Below are 23,232 nucleotides of genomic sequence, written 5' to 3'. Positions count from 1 at the left end.
GTGAAAGAAGCCAGTCTATAAAGGATACATACTGAGTGACTTCAACTACATGACAACATGGAAACAGTGAAAAGGAGACAGAGAAAATATCAGTGGTTACCAGGGTGAGGAGAAAGAGGTGGGAGAGGGGTTAATAGGTTCCACTACAGAGAACTTTTTAGGCAGTGAAACTCTTCTGTATAATATTGTAATGGTGGATACATGATATTATGCATTTGTCAAAGCCCATACACACAAAACCCCATATATACACAGTGTGACCCCTAATGTAAACTATGGACTTCAATTAATAATAATGTATCGGGATGTCTGGGTGGCTCAGTTGGTCAAGCATCAGACTCTTAATTTTGGCTCAGGTCATGATCTGATCCTCTGATCCTCTACTATTAACATTTTGCCTTAGTGAGGCACATTTGTTATCCTTGAAGGACAAATATTGATATATTATCGCCTAAAGTTTATAGGGGCACCTGGGTGGCTCAGTTGGTTGAGTGTCTGACTTTGGCTCAGATCACCATCTCATGGTTCCTCAGTTTGAACCCCAAGTTAGGCTCTGTGCTAAAAGCATGGAACCTGAAGCCTGCTTGGATTCTGTGTCTCCCTCTCTCTCTGCCCTTCCCCTACTCATGCTCTGTCTGTCTGTCTCTCTCTCTCTCAAAAACAAACATTAAATTATTTTAAGTTTATTTATTTACTTTGAGAGCTACGGAGCATGCATAAGAGTGGGGGAGGGGCAGAGAGCGAGGGAGAGAGAGAGAATCCCAAGCAGGCTCCATGCTCTCAGCATAGAGCCCGATGCAGGGTTGGATCTCAGGAACTGGAAGATCATGACCTGAGCCCAAAGCAAGAGTCAGACCCTTACCTGACTGAGCGACCCAGGCACCCTGTGCTTTGCAACCTTTTAAAAAATTACCAGAAGTGACCTGAGCCAAAGTAGAACGCTCAACTGACTGAGGTGCCCCATCAATTATTATCTTTCACTTCTTTTTTAAATAACTGCTTTATTGAGATGTGGTTTGCATACAATAAAACTTACATTAAAATTTTCGTTTTTATTTTGGAGAGAGCATGAGTGAGGGAGTGGGACAGAGGGAGAAAGAGAATGGTAAGCAGGGTCCATGAGTGCAGAGTCTAACAGAGGGCTTGATCCCATGACCTTGGGATCATGGTTTACTGAGCCAAAATCAAAAGCCAGATGCTCAACTGATTGAACTACTGATGCGCAACTGAGGCTGTTTATTTTTTCAAACAACACCTTTATTGAGTTACAATTGACATACCACACAATTCACCAGTTTAATGTGAACCACTCCATTGTTTTCAGTATAGTCACAGAGTTGTGCAATCATAATCATAATCTGTTTCAGAACATTCTCATCACCCCCAAAAGAAATTCCAAATTCCATGCCCATATGCAGTTACTTTCCATTCCTCCCTCCTTGCTTTCGCCTATCCCTTCCAGACCTAGGGAACTAGTAATTTATTTTCTGTTTGTATAAATTTCACTATTCTCAATATTTTATATAAATGGAATAATGCAGTATTCAGTGCAGAGCCCAAAGCAGGGCTCAATCTCATGCACCGTGCGATTATGACCTAAGCCAAAATCAAGAGTTGGACACTTAACTGGCTGAGCTACCCAAGTGCCCCCAAATTTTATTTTATTATTGTTTATTTTTGAGAGACAGAGAGACAGAACATGAGCAGGAGAAGGGCAGAGAGAGGAGACACAGAATCCAAAGCAGGCTCCAGGCTCTGAACTGTCAGCACAGAGCCGGACGCGGGGCTCAAACTCAGGAACTGGGAGATCATGACCTGAGCAGAAGTCGGTCACTCAACTGACTAATCCACATAGGTAGCCTGATTTTTAAGTAACCTTTACACTTAACATGAGGCTCAAACTTTAGATCAAGAGTCACAAACTTTACTAAGTGAGCCTGGAGACCCTAGGAGGCACTTATTTTTAAATTAGCATATGCTATCTTGTATTTGTATATATTTTAATGAGATATCCTATTTCCCCCAATAAATTAGTAGTTCATGAGCAGAGTCCATATCTTATTGGTCTATGTATTCCTAGCATCTAATATAGTTACTTGTATACTCATAAAGTTGATAATAGTGGCTTTTCTTCAAAGGTAAAGTTTGCCTAGGAAGAAAGAGAAGAATAACCTTCTGCAGTTAAAAGCTTGAGACGATCCCTCACATGTATGGCCAAATAATTTTCAACAAGGCACAAGACCATTCATTGGAGTAAGGACAATCTTTTCAACAAATCTTGCTGGGAAAACTGACATCCACATACAAAATAGTGTAGTGGACTTATACCATATTCGAAGATTAACTTAAAATGGATCAAAGACCTAAAAGTAACAGCTAAAACTATAAAAGTCTTAGAAGGACTTTTTAAAATAAATAAATACTCCCTACAACTCAACGAAAACAAAACAAACAACCTGATTTAAAAATAAGCAAAAAAGGGGCACCTGGGTAACTCAGTCTGTTGAGCACTCAACTCTTGATATTGGCTCAGGTCATGGTCTTGCTGATTGTGGTATCAAGCCCCTCATCAAGATCCATGCCAAACATGGAGCCTGTTTAGGATTCTCTCTCCCTCTCTCTCTGCCTTTCCCCCACTTTCTCTCTCTCTTTCTCTCTCTCTGTAGATAAGTAAATAAACATTAAAAAAATAATAAGCAAAGGACTAGGGTGCCTGGCTAGCTCAGTCAGAGAAGTGTGAAACTCTTGATCTCAGGATTGTGGGTTCAAGCCCCACAGTGAGTACAGAGATTACTTAAAGAAAAATAAAATCTTATAAAAAATAAGTAAAGGACTTAAATAGATATTTCTTCAAAGAAGGTATACAAATGGCCAATAAGTACATAAAAAGATGCTTAACATTACTAATCATTAGGAAAGTGCATATAAAAAGCACAATGAGATAACACCTCACAGCTATTATGATGGTTATTAAAGAAACAGTAAGAAGTGTTGGCAAGGATGTCAAGAAATTGGAACCCTTGTGCACTGCTGGTGGGAATGTAAAATGGTGCAGCAGCTGTGGATAATTGTGTGGTAGTTCCTTTAAATTTAATTTTTTTAATGTTTTATTTATTTTTGATACAGAGGGAGACAGAGTATGAGAGGGGGAGGGTCAGAGAGAGAGGGAGACACAGAACCGGAAGCAGGCTCCAGGCTCTGAGCTAGCGGTCAGCACAGAGCCCGACCCGGGGCTTGAACCCATGAACGTGAGATCTGACCTGAGCCGAAGCCGGAGGCTTAACCGACTGAGCCACCCAGGCGCCCCGGTAGTTCCTTTAAAAAGAAAGCGGTTCGCTCAGTCAGTTAAGTGTCTGACTCTTGATATCGGCTCAGTTCATGAGCTCATGGTCCATGGGATTGAGCCCTATGTTGGGCTCTGTACTGATAGGATGAAGTGTGCGTGGGATTCTCTGACCCCCCCCCCCCGCTCATACTCTAAATAAATAAATAAATAAATAAATAAATAAATAACAAAAGTGCTTCGTTTAAAAAAAAAGTTAAATATGACTAGGGCACTTGGCTGGCTCAGTTGGTAGAGCATGTGACTCTTGATCTTGTTGTTGTGGTTTCAGGCCCCACATTAGGGGTAGAGTTTACTTTTTAAAAAACGTTGAACAAATTACAAATTACTAAGTAACTCAGTAATTTTACACCCGGATATAGACTCACAAAATAATTGAAGTAGGGTCAAAGAGATAATTTGCACACATATGTTCCCAGTGGCAGCCAAAAGATAAAAGCAACTGAAGTGTCCATTGATAAATGATGAATAGATTTTAAAAAGTGCCATATACATACAATGGAATATTATTCACTCTTTAAAAAAGAAAGAAATTCTGACACATGCTATAACTTAGAAAAACCTTGGAAACATTATAAGTGAAATAAGCTGGATACAAAAGGACAAATATTGTATGATTACATTTACTTGAGGTACTTAGAATAGCGAACTTTACAGAGACAGAAAGTACAATAGTGGATACCAGAGGCTGAAAGGAGGGAAGAATGGGAACTATAGAGTTTCAGTTTGGGATGATGAAAAAGTTCCTGAGATAGATGGTGGTGATGGTTACACAACAATGTGAAGATACTTTTTTTTTGATGTTTTTAATTTATTTTTGAGAGACAGAGAGAAACAGCACGAGCAAGGGAGGGTCAGAGAGAGAGACACAGAATCTGAAGCAGGCTCCAGGCTCTGAGCTAGCTGACAGCACAGAGCCTGACGTGGGGCTCGAACTCACAAACCATGAGATCATGACCTGAGCCGAAGTCGGACGCTCAACCTACCGAGCCACCCAGGCGCCCCAATGTGAAGATACTTAATGCACTTGACCTCTACACTTAAAAATGGTTAAAATGGTAAATTTTATGTTATGCATATTTTACCATAACTTTTAAAAATAAAAAATAAAAAGCTTGGGCATCTGGGTAGCTAGCATCTGACTTTGGCTCAGGTCATGATTTCGTGGTTTGTGGGTTCAAGTGCAATGTTGGACTCTGTGCTGACAGCTCAGAGCTTGGAGCCTGCTTTGGATTCTGTGTCTCCCTCTTTCTCCCCTCCCCCACGTGTCTGTGTGTGTGTGTGTGTGTGTGTGTGTGTGCGCACGCGCGTGTGTGCGCACACAGGCACACACGCTCTCTGATTCTCTCTTTCAAATAAATGAAAATTTAAAAAATTAAAAATAAGTAAAAAATGTAAAATTTTTAAAAAATTAGAAGCTTGAGAAGTGTTCTAAGGAAGCCTAGTGAGAGCCTGATAAACACCCTTGGTATTTGGGTTTAAATAATGACAGAAATCTAAAAATCTAATTGTTTGGTGTAAAGAATAAGGTTTTATTGTGTTTTAAAAATAATTTCATTTTCTAACAGGAAAACAGGAGAAACCTACTGGAGGACCAGGGGGAGGGGAAGAGGGAAAGAGAGTTGGGGAGAGAGAAGGACGCAAAACTTGAGAGACTACTGAATACTGAAAACAAACGGAGAGTTGAAGGGGAAGGGGGAGGGGGGAAAAGAGGTGGTGGTGATGGAGGAGGGCACTGTGGGGAAGAGCACTGGGTGTTGTATGGAAACCAATTTGACAATAAACTATTTTTTAAAAAATAAATAAAATATTAAAACATTTAGAAAATAAAATAAAAATAATTTCATTTATCAATAAGTGTGTTTAGACTACATGCTACTACAGACATATTCAAAGCTCTAATTGTGGTAGTACATAAGTGCTTTCCTACATTTTTCAGATGGAAAATATGGGAATGTATGTTTCTTAATCAAATATACAAAATTGTGGAATAACAAATTATTAAATGCCATTTAAAATATTTTTCTTTAAAATTAACCTTCTGGGGAGGAAGGAGAAAAAGAAAATTAAATACACAAAACCAACCTTCCTAATGTTAACTTAATAATATATTATCCTAATAGGGTAAAGATGTGCAAGAATTCACAACATTCTTAATACACTGACATCATTAAAAAAGGATAAAATGTAATTACATCGAATTCTGAGCACAGTGTTTTTGCTGAGATGTTTACGTGCTATGTCAGCCTCCTGCTACTTTGGATTATGCTTTTCATTACAGCTATCTTATGCAGAGAAGCCTGGTTTCTGCAGGGTCTCCTGAGAGTGCCTAAGTCATGCTGCTCACTAGCTTCAGAGGGCACAAGGGGAATTGTTTGCATAATGCTTCCCTAAATCTCTGGGAAGAAACACTAAAAGGAGGATCCTTCACTCTGTAAAGGAGCCATTCCTTAGGATGATACAGTTGAATGCTCAGCTACAGAGATCTGCAGTGGCTATGAATTTCCACTTCAGGAGGCACCAAAAAAGGGAAAGATATTTATCTATTATTCATAGGGCAATACCTGCAGTGGTCACTCTCAGTTGGTCCTTCCGAGTTAGGTCATCGCCCTAGTGGAGAAAGTTGGAGCACTGGGCTCCTGTGGTTAATCCTAATGCAGAGGCTACAGAATAGTAAAGACAGAGTGGTAACTTTTCTCAATAACAGCAATATCCAGGAAAGTAAGAAATTGTGGTTGGATCTTGGTGTATCACACTAGGCCTTGGCAGGAAGCACATGGTTAATCAGAAGAGTTTGTTAAAGACACTATAAAAGTTACAGGAAGCAGACAAAGGCTAATAACAGTAGGTTACACATGGTACCTCCAGGCTTGAAGGGGTAAAGGGAGCAATATTATCAGAATCCTGAAAGAGCAATAGCAGTAGCCGTAGCTGTAAGGGAGCTCTTGGACAGGAACTGTATATAGCCTTCAGTAGGGAACTACAGCATTGCTGACCCTTGGCCTCATCTCCTGCCAGAGCCTCCCATCCATTGACCACACTCAAGTGGAACCCAGAAAGTAACAAAAGTCTTATTGATGTCCAGACAATATTGTTGATCATGCTTCCAGCTTCTAAGGTCACAGAGTAGAGAATGTCAGAGAGTAGATTTGTAGAAAGCAAATGAAGACTATCTGCCCAACTTAAGGAGGCTGATATGATTTATGAAATTCTGTATTCTAAATGAATAATAAATAATTGACATAATCAAGTAGGTAGGAGCTAGTTGTGGATTTTATTTAGTGCGAAGTTCGTGGCCTTTGAGGTGACGAAAGGAAGGGAATTTTGAAGAATGGCTTCAAAAAATTAGAATCCTTGCACCGAGGCCCCTGCAATTCTAGGATCTAAAATAAAGGACTCTGGTTTAGGACAGAAAGGAATTAACCAACTCAGCAAAAACAATTGAGATGATCAGCAGAGGGTAGTCTATAGGAAAGGTGGATGGTGTCTTAAACATGAAGTATGAAGGCCCTGTAGCCATGTCTCAGTTGTTGCTGCATATTCCTTGGAAAGAATGAAATGATAAAGTCCTTCCCTTAAAAAGTCCCACCTAGGGGCGCCTGGGTGGCTCAGTTGGTTAGGCCTCCGACTTTGGCTAAGGACATGATCTAACGTTCGTGGGTTCGAGTCCCGCGTCAGGCTCTGTGCTGATAAGCTTGGAGCCTGGAGCCTGCTTCTGATTCTGTGTCTCCCTCTCTCTCTGCCCCCTCCCCCTCTCATGCATGGTCTCTCTCTGTACCAAAATAAATAAACATTAAAAATTAAAAAAAAAAAAAAAGTCCCACCTAAAGAACCACTGGGCCTAACAGGAACCAAATTGATAATTTAAGACAAGGAAACATATTCTGTGCTACTAAAATCAGCTTTCCACTCCATGCTGCGGACATCCTGAAAGCCATAATGGTAGGAGTTCTGCTTTATTCTCTAAATGTGGAATAATACAGTATGCATTACGATCAATACTGTGGTGCCCGCTGGCCTGGGGTTAAGTTTAGAAGTTTGACTGTGATCTAAATACTGCTTTGCACTCTTGCTGCTAGAGCTCCTCACCCCAGCTGGGGCGGGTAGGGGACAGAAGCTAATAACATGATGGGAAGGGCAGAATTCAGTGAGAGAGAAAAAGGCAAAATGACCCCAGAATTATGACTGGGTGTTTAAAAAAAAAAAAAAAGTTAAATGAGAAGCTTGGGTAGAACAGGCAGCAATGAGAGAAAGAAAGGAAAAAAGCTGGCAAACACAAGGTCAGGAAAGGGCAGTAGGGAAAAAATTGCTCTGCCTTCCGAAGAACAGGAAATTTAAATCTGAAGAGCAGTAATAGTCACTAGCAGGAATTGCAAAAAGGAAGACTGGCGATTATTATCAGGGGTCAGCAAAGCACTATAATGCCTTGCTTCATTTTTTTTTCACGTGAATCAACTCATCAAAACACACTGTTCTGTTAGAGGCAATGGAAGAGTAACCAGATTAACTCTCTATCAATCTGAAACCAAGTTCACAAACTTCATATACATAATAATTATGTAAATTATATATTCTCTTTCTTTATAGGAACATTTTTAAATTAAAATTTTTAAATTTACATCCAAGTTAGTTAGCATATAGTGCAACAATGATTTATTTCAGGAATAGATTCCTTAATACTCCTTATCCATTTAGCCCATCTCCCCTCCCACAACCCCTCCAGCAATTTTCTATTTGTTCTCTATATTTAAGAGTCTCTTAAGTTTTGTCCCCCTTCCTGCTTTTATATTGTTTTTGCTTCCCTTCCATTATGTTCATCTGTTTTGTATCTTAAATTCCTCATATGATGAAGTCATATATTTGTCTTTCTCTGACTAATTTCACTTAGCATAATACCCTCTTGTTCTATCCACATACCTGTAGATAGCAAGATTTCATTCTTTTTGATTGCCAAGTTATAGTCCATTTTATATATACACCACATCTTCTTTATCCATTCATCCATCAATGGACATTTGGGCTCTTTCCATACTTTGGCTATTATCAGCAGCGCTGCTAAAAATATTGGGGTGTATGTGGCCCTTCAAAACAGCACACCTGTATCCCTTGGATAAATACCAAGTAATGCAATTGCTGGGTCATAAGGTAGTTCTATTTTTAATTTTTTAAGGAACCTCCATACTGTTTTCCAGAGTGGCTGCACCAGTTTGCATTCCCATCAGCAGTATAAAGGAGATCCTCTTTCTCCATATCCTTGCCAACATCTGTTGTTGCCTGAGTTGTTAATGTTAGCCATTCTGACAGGTATGAAGTGGTATCTCATTGTGGTTTTGATTTTGATTTGTATTTCCCTGATGATGAGTGATGTTGAGCATTTTTTCACGTGTCAGTTGGCCATCTGGAAGTGTTCTTTGGAGAAGTGTTTTTCATGTCTTTTGCCCATTTCTTCACTGGATTATTTGTTTTTTGGGTGTTGAGTTTGATAAGTTCTTTACAGATTTTGCATACTAACCCTTTACCTGATATGTCATTTGCAAATATATCCTTCCATTCCATCGGTTGCCTTTTAGTTTTGCTGATTGTTTCCTTCGCTGTGCAGAAGGTTTTTATATTGATGAGGTCCCAGTAGTTCATTTTTGCTTTAGTTTTCTTTGCCTCCGAAGACGTGTTGAGTAAGAAGTTGCTGTGGACAAGTTCAAAGAGGTTTTTGCAGCTTTCTCCTCTAGGATTTTGACAGCTTCCTCTCTTACATTTAAGTCTTTCATCCGTTTTGAGTTTATTTTTGTGTATAGTGTAAGAAAATGGTCCAGGTTCATTTTTCTGCATGTTAGTGTCCAGTTTTCCCAGCACCCTTTGCTGAAGAGACTGTTTTTATTCCACTGGATATTCTTTCCTGCTTTGTCACAGATTAGTTGGCCATATATTTGTGGGTCCATTTTCTGGGTTCTCTATTCTCTCCCACTGATCTGAGTGTCTGTTTTTGTGCTAGTACCATACTACCTGGATAATTACAGCTTTGTAATACAGCTTGAAGTCCAAGATTGTGTTGCCTCCAGCTTCAGTTTTCTTTTAGGATTGCATTGGCTATTTGGGGTCTTTTCTGGTTCCATACACATTTTGCGATTGTTTGTTTTAGCTCTGTGAAGAATGCCGGTGTTATTTTTGTAAGGATTCCTATTAATCATATATTCTGAAAGTGTGTGACTCTTTAGATCTAACCCTCATGTCTAAGCAATACAGTATACTCAAATGTACTTAGGATTTCCTTACACTTTTTAAAAATAGTGAGAATTCTGGGGGAATCTAGGTGGCTCAATTGGTTGAACATCTGACTCTTTTGACTCAGGTCATGATCCCAGGTTTGTGGGATCAAGCCCCTTGTTCAACCCCCTCCCTCACCTGCACTGAGTGTGGAACCTGCTTAAGATTCTCTCTCCCTCTTCTTTCTCACTCCAATGCCACGCACACAGAAGCATGCGCTCTCTCTCAAAAAACAAAAAAAAATGAGGATTCCAAATAGCATTTGTTTACATGGGCTAAATAATATTCGTTAGGAATTAAAACAAAACAAAACAAAGAAATTAAAACAGAAATTATCGGAACATATACTTAAAATAACTATAATAAACCTATTACATACTTACATAAATATCTTTAATGAGAAATAGCTATTTTTTCCAAGATAAAATCTTTTTAATGCCTGGCTTAATAGAACACAGCTGGATTTTCATATATGCTTTTGCATTCAGTATGTTGTATATATTGTTTTGGTTTAAGTATATGAAGAAAATCCAACCTCGTACAGGTATGTAGTTGAAAGGGAAGAATTACTTTAATAACTTTTTCAGATCTTGTGGATATTATTCTTCAGTACTATACTAAATCCAGACAAGGGGTCCCTCCTCAAAGGTTAGTTGCAATGTGGAATCTAAAATGTTACCAGTGAAGTTTTTTTACTCTGTTATATTAAAATCTGCTGGTCTGTCTCAAACCTTGAATGAATGCTTTACCCATGCATGATTTTGTCTAACACCATGTATTCGTCATTTGGAAACTAGTGCTTCACTGACTTAATGCCGATCTTCCAAATATGAACACATTTTATTGTACTATTAAAAGTAATCACATTTGGGGGCGACTGGGTGGCTCAAACGATTAAGCACCCGGCTTGGGCTCAGGTCATGATCTCATGGTTCGTGGGTTCAAGCCCCGCATCGGGCTCTGTGCTGACAGCTAGCTCAGAGTCTGGAGGCTGCGTCAGATTCTGTGTCTCCCTCTCTCTCTGACCCTCCCCTGCTCACGCTGTCTCTCTCTGCCTCTCAAAAATAAATAAAAAACGTTGAAAAAATTTAAAAATACGGGCGCCTGGGTGGCTCAGTCAGTTAAGCGTACAGCTTCCGGCTTCGGCTCAGGTCATGACCTCACAGTTCCTGGGTTCGAGCCCTGCGTTGGGCTCTGTGTTAGCAGCTAGCTCAGAGCCTGGAGCCTGCTTCAGATTCTGCGTCTCCCTCTCTCTCTGACCCTCCCCTGCTCATGCTGTCTTTCGCTGTCTCTCAAAAATAAATTTAAAAAATTTTTAAAAAGTAATCACATTTGTTATAATCGCCACCAATTTAATCAGAAATATCTTTAAGTGTATTGAAAAGCTGTCAAGTCACAATGGCAGATGTATTTTCTAAAACTTAAATTTTCATTTGAAAGTTTAAATTTTAGGGGTGCCTGGGTGGCTCTGTCCAGTTGAGTGTCTGGCTTTGGCTCAGGTCCTGATCTCGTAGGTGGGTTCAAGCCTCGCATCAGGCTCTGTGCTGACAGCTAGCTTCAGATTCTGTGTCTCCCTATCTCTCTCTGACACCCCTTCCCCCACTCATGCTGTCTCTCTCTTTCTCTCTCAAAAATAAATTAAAAACTTAAAAAAATTTAAAAAAGAAAGTTTAAATTTTATCATTGGCAACAAATTCTGTCAGTTGTGTTCTTTGAAGTGACAGGCTTACCTAGTTCATTTTTGATAAAATGTCTGCCAAATAGCCAACCCTTGATAAACATAGTTTGTCTCAATTATTATTTTAAGTAAAAATGGTGTTCCATGGAAATGGTGGCTAATTTAGTTTACAACTCAACCAACTGCAGTGTGCCTTACCATGTGCCTCATGCACCAGAAGGGCTTTCTCTATCCTTCCCATAAATCACACAGAATATTAAGAAGGCATGTATTCAAAAGTTGAAGTTTAATAAAATCAATCCTTTCAGCTGCTTCATCAAAGGCATTCTAAGTGAAACTGGTTAAAAAAATAAATAAATAAATAAAAGGGGGCGGTGGTGGTGCCTGGCTGGCTTAGTTGGTAGAGTACGCAACTCTTCTTCTTTAAATTTTTTTTTATGTTTTTAAATTATTTTTGAGAGACAGAGTCATCGCAAGCAGGGGAGGATCAGAGAGAGAGGGAGACACAGGATCCAAAGACAGGCTCCAGGCTCTGAGCTAGCTGTCAGCACAGAGCCTGATGCAGGGCTTAAACCCACGAACTGTGAGATCATGACCTGAGTCAAAGCCTGACGCAAAACCGACTGAGCCACCCAGGCACCCCTCAACTGTTGTTCTTGAGGTTGTAAGTTCAAGCCCCATGTTAAGCGTAGAGATTACTTAAAAATAAAATCTTGAGGTGCCTGGCTGTCTCAGTTGGTTGAGCATCTGACTCTCGATTTCAGCTAAAGTCATGATCTTATTTATCATTTATGGAATTAAGCACCATGTCGAGCTCTGTGCTAACAGCAGAGAGCCTGCTTGGGATTCTCTCTCTCTCTCTCTCTCTCTCTCTCTCTCTCTCCCTCTCTCTCTCTCTCTCTCCTTCTCTTTCTGCCCCTCCCCTGCTCAGTCTATCAAACTAAATAAACAAACATCAAAAAATAAAATAAAATCTTTTTAAAAAAAGTGAAACTGGTATTAATTTTAAAAAGTAAGCTCCATGCCCAGTGTAGGTCTCAAACTCATGATCAATGGGGTGCCTGGGTGGCTCAGTTGGTTGAGCATCCCACTTCGCCTCAGGTCGTGATGTCACAGTCCGTGGGTTCGAGCCCCAGGTCGGTCTCTGTGCTGACAGCTCAGAGCCTGGAGCCTGCTCAGATTCTGTGTCTCCCTCTCTCTCTGTCCCTCCCCCGCTCAGTCTCTGCTCTGTCTCTCAAAATAAAATAAAGACATTAAAAAAAAACCATTCAAACTCATGATCAAGAGTATCATGCTCCGCCAACTGAGCTAGCTAGGTGCCCCTAAAACTGTTTTCGTTAACAGTGAATGTGTGACATTAATAAACTTATCACTAGTATAGTAATTGTTTTTGTCTACTATTGCTTTTATATCATCAGTGCAAATGTCAACATGGTATAAGGCAAATAATGTCTTAGTTGTACTAAGATAATAATAGTTTGGTCATTGCACATGGTCCCCCAGAAACATCTCAGGGACCCTCACATTTCTGTGGAATACAATTTGAGATGAATTCTCCCTATCCCTGACAAAATGTAAATCCTGCAATTCCAGAAGTGTTCTATTTCTTGTTCATTGATACACCTCTAGGGGCTAGATAATGCCTGGTACATAGTTGACACTCAATAGTAGTTGTTTAATTAATTAATTTTTAATGAAGTAACCAAATCATAATAGTGAAGGGTCTATAATCTACATTACTGGAAACTCATTTTTAAAAAATTAATTTTGAATAGGTGAAATGTACAAGGGGATACATGGTGAAAAGTCTCCCACTTTGCCTTCTCCAAGGCATTTAAGTTGCTTTCTCAGAGATAACCACTATTGTCAGTTTCTTATGCATTTTTCCAGTGATATTTTGGGGATTCGCAAACATTATATACACAGCATATTCCTTTCTTCCCTCACATACACGGTAGTATACTATACACAATATATCCTGCCTAGTGCTTTTTTAAAAGTAAACTTTTTTGGGGGAGCATCTAGGTGGTTCAATCAGGTAAGCTTTCCACTCTTGGTTTCAGCTCAGGTCATGATCTCACAGTTCGTGAGTTTGAGCCTCACATCGGGGTCTGCACTGACAGCATGGAGCCTGCTTAGGATTCTCTGTCTCCCTCTCTCTCTCTCTCTAGCCCTCCCCCACTGGCTTTCTATCTCTTTCTCTCAATAAAATAAAATAAAAGTAAATTTTTTCTTTTGGAATAATTGTAGATTTATAGAAAAGTTTCAGAGATTCTTGTGTACTCTTTACTTACTTCTGCTAATGTTAAATCGTACATAACTATAGTACTGTGTCAAACTAAGAAATTAATATTGGTACAATACTACTAACTAAGTTACAGAATTTATTTAGGTTTCATTAGTTATGTCCTTTAAGTTCTAGGATCTAATTCAATATACCACATTGCATTTAGCATAGTGCTTTTTTTTTTTTTAACTTAAAATGTACTTTGGGACTTACCTAGTATTGGTTAATATGCAGTTGCCTCATTCTCTGGAAGGACTATAGAATGATTTTCTAGAAGTAGAATATCAGGGTCAATGACTATGTGTATTTAAAAATGACCAATCTCAACCCCAAAGAAATTACCATGCTCTTCTAAGTAGACATCCTGTGATTTGAGTGTTGCCAAATTTCTTTGAAATTCCAAGATGAAGATTGGGGACTGAATGAAGCTGATAAATGTAAAGTACTAAAAACCGTTTTTGCACACTTCAAAATAATTATTTTTAATCTACTGACACAAATACACATAGCATTGCATAATTCACATTACACCAATAATTCATTGTACAGGACCCATATGTATAGCTGGTTCCTGTTAGGACCACTAGGGGGCTCTGCTGGAAGGGTTTTTATAATTTATGTTAGTCCTCTTAAGGAAATGTTTCCAAATGATGTTTTAGGATTTTGACCTCTTAAAACCTGAAATCCAGCTTCCTTATTTTGCAGATGAGGAAACCAAGGTTGGCCAAGATAGCTAGCATGGAAGAGATCTGGAATTAAAAATCTCCTCTAGGTTCGTGTGGCAGAAGTTCAAGAATTTTTTTCCATGTGCCTCCACTTGAATGATTCACTGCCAGTGGCTATTTCCTTTCTGTTGCCATAGTTTTAGTAATTGTTGCTAAGACAATGTATTTGTGATATTGTTCTAGAACACTTTACTAATTGATTAGGTGATAGGAGTTTATGAAATAAAAACTTCTAAATAGCCTTTATTACTTATTTCAGAATATTCTATTTCAAGTACCTCTCAGTACCAAAACCATATTACTTAACTGAAACCCTAGCAACCACTTTCAAATGGCCTTTCAAACTTACTTTCCACTTAAAACATTTTACTCTTATCTTCATTTGTTCATTCAATATTTATTGAGTGCCTACTAGTGCCAGACACCGTTGCAGGCCCAAGGCTTACAGAAGTAAAGCTGCCCTTTCCCCACCAGAAGCATGTATTTCTCCATTTTTCACTTTAATATACAATCTATTTCCACACGCTTTAGTTTTGTGGTTCTAGAGTGGTCCCTGAACTAGCAGCAGGAGCAGCAGCATCTAAGAACTTGTTGGAGATGCAGATTATTAGGCCCACCCTCCCACGCTAGGGATGGGGTCCAGGAATTTTTTTTTTTAAGAAGCTCGTCTGGGATTCTGATGTACACTCATGGGTAGAAGCTATTAAAACTCGGTATTAATTATCTAAGTAGTTCAAACATCAATATTTGACTTCTAAATCCACCTCAGGCATCTCCACTGAGTACCTGTTTCAAATACACCTGATGGGACCCAACAATGATCACTCTTAATTCAGTGATTTGTAGTACCCAGAATGACCGTAGTAACACTGGCACTATAATGGCTCCAGAACAAAAGCGAGCACAGTGGATTTTCTGGGCCTACACCAACAGAAAATGGGCCTGATTGAGTTCTGCAACGGTGTTTTTCTACACTAAGCCACAGCCAGGTATATTAAACCCGTGGGTTCTGGGACTGGCTGAGTCAGGACGGCGCTCACAGCCGAGTGGGACCGCGTGAACCCGTTAGGTGGGCTCAGTCTTTAGTCAGAGGCCACGGCTGGAAGCTGGAACCATACCACACAGGCTTGAAGAGGGGCGGAGGCGTAAGAGAGGATCCGTGAGGCCCAGGCAAGGCTGGCCAGCGCGGAAGCCGCACCCTCCTGGCCCCAGACGCCGGCAGGGCGGAGCCACGCGGCCGCAGCTCCGGCGGAGACGCTCGGCGCGGCGCGGGCTCGCGTTTGAGGCGTATGGGGCTACAACGGGAGCGGCTGCGCCGCTCGGCCGGGTCAGCGTCTTGCGCATGCGCGGATTCGGCGCCATTTTGGTGGCCGGGAGCGGAGGTGATTCCACACTGAGGAGAGCGCGGCGGCCGGGGTGGCGGTGGCAGCGTTCGTGTGCTCGGGTGTGAGTCGCCGAGGGAGGAGGCGGTGGTGGAAGAGGTGGCGGCGGTGGCGGTGGTCGTAGCGGTGGCGGAGGAGGCGGGTACGAATCAGCTGCGGGCGGAGACATGGCCAACATCGCGGTGCAGCGAATCAAGCGGGAGTTCAAGGAGGTGCTGAAGAGCGAGGAGGTCAGAAATGAACTCCCGGACATCCCCCACCTCAGCCCAGGGCGGGAGGGTTCTTCCAGTGGCGACCCCAGTATCCCTGGTAACCCTTGGGCGGCCCTCCTTGCGGTCGCCCATTTGTCTGTGGGGAAGCAGTAGTCTCCCCCTGCTTCCGTCGCCTTCTCTTCCCCTCCCCGGGCCCTGGGGTGGACCGTCTCGCGGGCGGGTGGGTGGTCTGGAGAGGTACACGGTTTGGGGGGCAGATGGAGAAGGGGGCACCTTCTTGGAGGGGTGTGAGCTCTAGAGAGAGCCCCGAAGCTGTGGCAACAGCTGGAAATGTGGCTGTAGGGTGTGGAGGGAGCAGGCCGAGCCTGAGAAAACCCGGGAAGTGGGTTGGGGGAAGGGGAAAGGTGGTAACTGGACCCGGAGAGCCGCGCTGCTCTAAGGCCCACACTTTTAAGGATATTTTCTACATTATAGCCTGTTCGGCCTCCAATGTCCTTTCCTTCGGGAAGGAACGGTAAAAGGTCTTAGGTATTGATGAAAGGAGGACAATCAGAGTTACTCTTCGGTGTTGGGAGAGAAGAGGCGACCTAAGGAATACTATTTTATTTAAATGGGGGATAAGGGACTTTTCACCTGAGGTAGGAAATTAATTCCAAATTGGATCATCTCGTTTTTAAGCCGCCCCCCCCCCCATTCCTAGGCCTCTTTTCTTGGCATCTAAATCTTTTTGACTGGGTGAAGGCAAGTTTGGTGTATTAAAGGCATTCAAATATTTTTCAGTTAGGAAAAAATGGAGAGTATGAGTAGCTTTTCAAAATATTGTTTACAAAGTTACACACCAGAGTCTCTGCTAAAACAATGCCTCTGTGACTGTTGTGCGGTAAAACTTCATTATGATGTCTCTCATAGTTAACTTCTCACTTTTGAAAAACAGCCCTCTTAAAAACTTGGGATTTCACCAGATATTAGTACATTATTATATTTCCTTGTTGAGTAGGTTTATCCTGATGTAACCCGAAATTATTAAAAACATTTTTTTTTTGTCTCAAGCTGCTCATGAGCCTTGCAGAATTTAAATACTTTAGTGTTGGCCATATTTATTTATGTAACGTATTCACACCATCCTGGTGATTTGACTCAAAACTATGCAAGTATCAGTACAAATTTTTCATACTCAAATCAACAAGAATGTGAATTTGCTTTTCCTCCTTGGATTTAACAGAGAGATGAAAAATACTGAAATAGTATTTTCAAGATGTCACATACCATTATAGATTGTATCATTGCTATTTGTATTTTTCTGTTATGTTGGAACTTTGATAATCTCAATGATTTGTGAAATTCAGCATTCTATGTTATGAGTAATTGACGTAAGTGATAACACTTGAGCTTTATTTGTATCACTGATTCTAGTTATTATCTTTCCAGTTAGAAGTGGAGAATAATGCTTCTTTAAAATTACTTAAAAATAACAAATACTAGAAAATTTATTGAAGGTAGTAGTATATAAATAATCTGTTTCACAGAGCATGTGTATGAACTCTGACCTCCATATTTGTTCAAGTGCCAAAACTCTGAATGGAAGGATGACTTTGTATTTTTGTGATACAGTGCAGAAATAGGGTCATAAATGTCTGTACTGATAAACAGCGAAACAATTATTCTAATTTTTTATTTGCAAGAAAATATATCCCAGCATAGCTGACATATGTTCCTAGTGAAAGATTCGTCTAATACTGTTGCCAACAGCCTAAAACATTTCTTCTATAATAAAGTTGTACAAGCCTGAAGCTTAATATAAGATTTCTAATGCTTTATTTTCTATTAAAAATGGTAAGTTACTGCTTTCGTAATTCATATGGTCTCTTTGCTTTATATGAGGAGGATTTCACGATGATATTTTTAGTACTTCTAGTTAAAGCTTAAAAAAATCTTGCTTTAGTAAGCCTATTGTTAAAATAATAGTGCTTTTTATGTGTAAGGGATGATGAAGCCTTGCTTCAAGTGAGCATTATAGTTTTTCAGAGGAGAACAGGAAGTGCAAACAGACAAATTATTTTAAGAAAGGTACCTTTATAAATTTAGAAGGAAACTTCTTCCAGAAAAGAAGTTGCAAAGAACATTTAGGTCAGATAATTTAGTCTTGGATTATAGCCAATAAATAGCTTTATTTTCACCAATACTGTATTTCATCCATATTTTTGGAGGGCCAGTTCTATAAGTGTATTATGTTGATTTTTTTTATTTTGAGCTCTTTGAAGGACTTGTACAATCCACATGTTTCCTTTTTTAAATGTGTAAATGTAGTATTTTGAGCGTTTGGTCAAGTAATCAAATATTTCATCATGTCATCTCTGTAAGTCTCTAGTTTGCCAAAATTTGTTTCATATGCTCATATTTACTAAGAATACTGACTGATTTAAGGGCTTTTTTTTTTTCTTTAAGTTCTTATAAAGATATCTGACATCTGATTCTGACCTTAAGAAGTTCTAAGTAGGCATTCTTGGAGTCTGTTAATTAAAATATAGCCTCCAAGATAAATCAAATGTGAAAAGCAAGGTGCAGAATAGTGTGGAGGACGCCACCATTTATGTTGGAAGAAGGGGGAAATATGTGTATTTGTCTCTGTAGGTAAAAGGACTAATGAGAAATTGGTAAAATTGATTACTTACATTTAAAGGATTTGGGTGTCTGGGGTAACTGGCATCAAAGGATCCCTTTTGAATTTTGAGTCATGCAAGTATATTGTTTACTTAAATAAAACAATTAAAGGCATCCAGGCCTTTTTTTCCTGGAGACTGTTAGGAAATTCATCCTTTATGTGTAAGATATTAGTTAAAAAAATTTTTTTTTTTAAATTGGGAACTACTACATTTTTTTTAAATAATTTTTTAAATTTTATTTAGTTTTTGAGACAGAGACACAGAATCTAAAGCAGGCTCCATGCTCTGAGCTGTCATCACAGAGCTCGATTTTTAACTTTCATTCATTTTTGAGAGATGGAAAGAGACAGTGCAAGTGGGGGAAGGGGGGGGTGGAACACAGAATCTGAAGCAGGCTCCAGGCTCTGAGTTGTCAGCACAGAGCCCGATGTGGGCTTGAACCCATGAACTGCGAGGTCATGACCTGAGCCAAAGTTGGGTACCCCTAAGATATTAGTTTTAAATATGTGGAGTTTAAGTAGTAATTCAAATTGCCAGACTGGGAAATTGATTAAATTGCATTTTATAGTTACTTTCTGAGTCAAATTATGTAAGTGAAGTGTTGATTGTGAGGATATAATGTTCAGATTGTGTTAGTTATTATTGCTGGTAACAACGAGCCACCCTTTAGAGTGGCTCTCGGTACCATTTGTATATGCAATATTGCTAAGTTTCAAGAACAGTTCTTTGAATTAGATTTCTTATTTCTTAGGTGAGGAAATTGGGATTCAAAGAAGTTAAATAATTTGTCTGCAAACCTACAGCTTTTGGGTTTGGATCTAGGTCTGCTTGTGTTTATATTGTATCACACTGTCATTACTTTCCAAGGATAGGCATACTTTAATTATTCAAAAATAATTGAGACTGGTTTGTAATACTGGCTAAAGGATTTATTTTTATTTTTTTACTTTTTAAAATATTTATTCATTTTTGAGAGACAGTGCATGAGCAGGGGAGGGACAGAGACACAAACACACACACACACACACACACAGAGGGAGAGAGAGAGAGAGAGAGAGAGAGAGAGAGAGAGAGAGAGAGAGAATCTGAAGCAGGCTTAAACCCAGGAACTGCGAGATCATGACCTGAGCCAGAGTTGGACACTTAACCGACTGAACCACCCAGGCGCCCCTTAAACAAGATCTAATTTAAGAGTTTAAACATTAAAATAAGTGTTATCTGTAATTAAAGATTTACTTGCATTTCAGCATGCAAAATTCTTTTAAATTTGAAGCTCAGTGAAGTAAAATGCCCTTAAGTCAGTGCACATGCTGTTGTTTGGTTTTGTGTTATTTATTAGCTCTAGTTTTTTCATATTGTAGCTGTACTTTGCTAATACTCATTTTAGGATTCCAATAGGGAATTTTTAAATCTGTGGCATTAAACATTGGTTTCATGAAAACTATTCTGTAAGTTTTCTTTTAAGTGTTTAAATGAATTTTGTATTGTCACTTTAAATTTAATATATTTTATTTATAGAACCAGTTAGCAGATCTTTAGAAGTTAGTCTTGATTACTGTAGACCATAGTTTCTCATTTTTGGCACTGTTGACATTTTAGGCAGATAATGAATTCTTTGCTGTGGGTGGCTCTCCCTTGAGTTGTAGGATGTTAAGCACTATCCCTGGCTTCTATTACCAGTGGCCGATAGCACAGCCAACCCTCCTCCCTTTTCTCTCTCCCTGCCGGTTACATCAACTAAAAATGTCTCTACACTTTGCCAAATGTTGAGAACCGCTGCTATAGAAAACACTCTATAGAAGAACATTTCAGACTATAAACTATGTAAGATGTGTGGTATAATTTATCTAAAGGATGAATGGACAGTAAAGATACAAAAAATTTTATAACATGGCTATTAATAGCTTTAAGCGTTGTTTGTTTTTAAGGCGTTAAGTTTTTCCCTTTGTTAATTGATAATCTTTTTCTTTTATTTTTTATTTTAAAAATATTTAAAAATTTTTTTATTTATTTTTGAGAGAGAGAGAGCGAGTGAGTGAGCACGAGCAGGGAAGGGTCAGAGAGAGAGGGAGACACAGAATCCGAGGCAGGCTCCAGGCTCTAGGCTCTGAGCTAGCTGTCAGCACAGAGCTCTACGCGTGGCTCGAACCCACGAACCGTGAGATATGACCTGTGCTGAAGCCGGACGCTCAACCGACTGAGCCACCCAGGTGCCGCAATGATTATCTTTTTCTTTTAAACTTTTTCCTTTTTGATTTAAAGAGAAAGGTGAAATTCCCTGCTGAAAATGAATGTAACCAGAATTTGAACATTTTTAATAAGAGTACAAAAGTGGTTTGCTTTTACAGTTGTATCAGTTACAGCTCTGTATACTTACTTAAATAGTATGCCTTATGAGATTCTGAGGTGTATTGAGTGAGGAAAGCTTTTGATTGGGCAAAAGAAAAAAAAGGTGGAGCCTGACTCAGTAATACTGTTTGGGGTGCATTTCTTGTTTTATTTCACTATTATAAAGATTTTGATCAGGTATAGATTTGGTTTTTTAAACTTTTTAAATGTTTATGTATTTTTGAGAAGAGAGAGCGCAAACAGGGGAGGGACAGAGAGAGAGAGAGAGAGAGAGGCGGGGGGGGGGGGGGGGGGGGGGACACAGAATCCGAAGCAGGCTCCAGGCTCTGAGCTGTCAGACCAGAGCCCAAAGCAGGGCTTGAACTCACGAGCCGTGAGATCATGACCTGAGCCAAAGTTGGATGCTTAACTGACTGAGCCACCCACGTGCCCCATGATCTGGCACAGATTTATATGCTTCTGGGATTCCCTAGTGTGTCACCTTTTTGTAAAGAATATGTATTCTTCTTTTCCAGGAAATAATGTTAATTAACAGTTATTGAGCATATTGACCACAGCCCCAAGAGACTTGGTTGGAGATAGATTAAAACTTAAATACAAAAAGGGTAAATGTTATGGGATTTCTGAGGGTATATGTATGAAGGGAAGTGGGTTTTTTTTAAGTTTTTATATTTTAATTCCAGTTAACATATAGTTAACTAGTTTTATGTGTACTATATTGGAGGGAGGTTTTTGAGCTACAGTCCAAAGAAATGTTAAGACTGACCTCAAATTTCAGAAGACAGTGCCAAAGGAATTATAGAAATACTTAAATTTATAAGTGCTTTTTTTTCTTGAGGTACCTGAATTGGAACTAGGGAGCAGAGATGATTGACAAAAATTAGGCAAGAAGCACATTTTGAAAGATCGCATGCACAGCTGATATACTTTAAACACAGTTGTGTAATTAGCTCCAAAGTATCTTCACTTTAGGAAAAAAACATCTTTTTCATATCAAAGTAAAATGTAACAGTAACGTGTGACTCGCACCTAGATCAGATCTGAAACAATATTATAAGCACCACAGGAACCCCCAACTGCCCCTTTCTAGTCACTTACCGGACTTGTTTTTTTTTGAGAGAGCCACAAAGGGCATGGAAACAGGGTAGGGACAGAGAGAATCCCAAGCAGACTATACACTGTCAGTGCGGAGTCCAATGTGGAGCCCAAACCCGCAAAATGAGAGATCATGATCTAAGCTGAAACCAAAGGTCAGACACTTAACTGACTGAGCCATCCAGGCACCCCACTTTACTGACTTTTTTTTTTAATTTTTAATGTTTTTTATTTATTTTAGAGAGAGAGAGACAGAGCATGAGCAGAGGACGGTCAGAGAAAGGGAGACACAGAATCCGAAGCAGGCTCCAGGCTCTGAGCTAGCTGTCAGCACAGAGCCCGACGTGGGGCTCGAACCCACGAACTGTGAGATCATGACCTGAGCTGAAGCCGGAAGCTTAACCGGCTGAGCCACCCAGGCGCCCCCCCACTTTACTGACTTCTAATAGCACAGATTAGCTTTAAGTATGTTTGAGTAAAAGAATAGACACAAGTATATACTATATGGTGATTTTAATTTTGAAGGTTTTCAAAAGATAACCTTTAAAATCTTTGTTCAAAAATATATTACTGATATATATATATACATATACATACATATATATATATATATATATAACTTGCTGATCAAAAAAATTAAGTCTTGCCATTTGCAACAATGTGGATGGAACTACAGTGTATTCTAAGCAAAATAAGTCAGAAAGATAAATACATGACTTCACTCAAGTGGAATTTAAGAAACAAAACAGATGAACATAGGAGAAGAGAAGGAAAAATAAGATAAAAACAGAGAGGCAAACCATAAGAGACTCTTAAATACAGAGAACAACAAATTGAGGGTTGCTGGAGGGGAGGTGGGTGGGAGGATGGGCTAAATGTGTAATGGGCATTAAGGAGGGCACTTGTTGGGATGAGCACTGGGTGTTGTATGTTAGTGATGAATCACTGGGTTGTACTCCTGAAACCAGTGCTATACTGTATGTTAATTAATTTGAATTTAAGTAAATAGTATACTGTGTGTATGTATGTATACATATATATACATACACACACCCTACATATAATAGTAGTGCCTTAGAAAATGTGTTAAAATGTGTGGAGTATTAGAATTGAAAGACACCATAGATCTAGGCCAAATTCCTAATCTGTAAGATCAGGAAACAGGCCTGTTGTTCAGTGACACATATCTGATTAATGAACCCAGGCTTTCTGCCTACCAGTCCATTCCACCCAATAT

The 23,232-nt window shown here is 39.5% G+C and overlaps 1 protein-coding gene across 5 annotated transcripts in view; it reads left to right on the top strand.

The window, feature by feature from the left end:
• Window positions 1-15,521: 15,521 nt before the first annotated feature.
• Window positions 15,522-23,232, top strand: part of UBE2K (ubiquitin conjugating enzyme E2 K) — a 72,940-nt gene continuing 65,229 nt past the window's right edge. The window contains exon 1 of one of the 5 annotated variants that reach the window (XM_029947088.1): window positions 15,522-15,676. In XM_029947088.1, the coding sequence (XP_029802948.1) occupies window positions 15,637-15,676 (40 nt within the window). In that variant the 5' untranslated portion in view covers window positions 15,522-15,636. The other 4 variants (XM_029947075.1, XM_029947065.1, XM_029947098.1 and 1 more) reach the window with 4 other exon arrangements.

This window comes from Suricata suricatta, chromosome 1 (assembly GCF_006229205.1).
Source record: "Suricata suricatta isolate VVHF042 chromosome 1, meerkat_22Aug2017_6uvM2_HiC, whole genome shotgun sequence".
In the NCBI taxonomy this organism is placed as follows: Eukaryota; Metazoa; Chordata; class Mammalia; order Carnivora; family Herpestidae; genus Suricata; species Suricata suricatta.
Note: the sequence above shows the minus strand (reverse complement) of the source record. Positions and strands in the feature narration are given on the sequence as shown.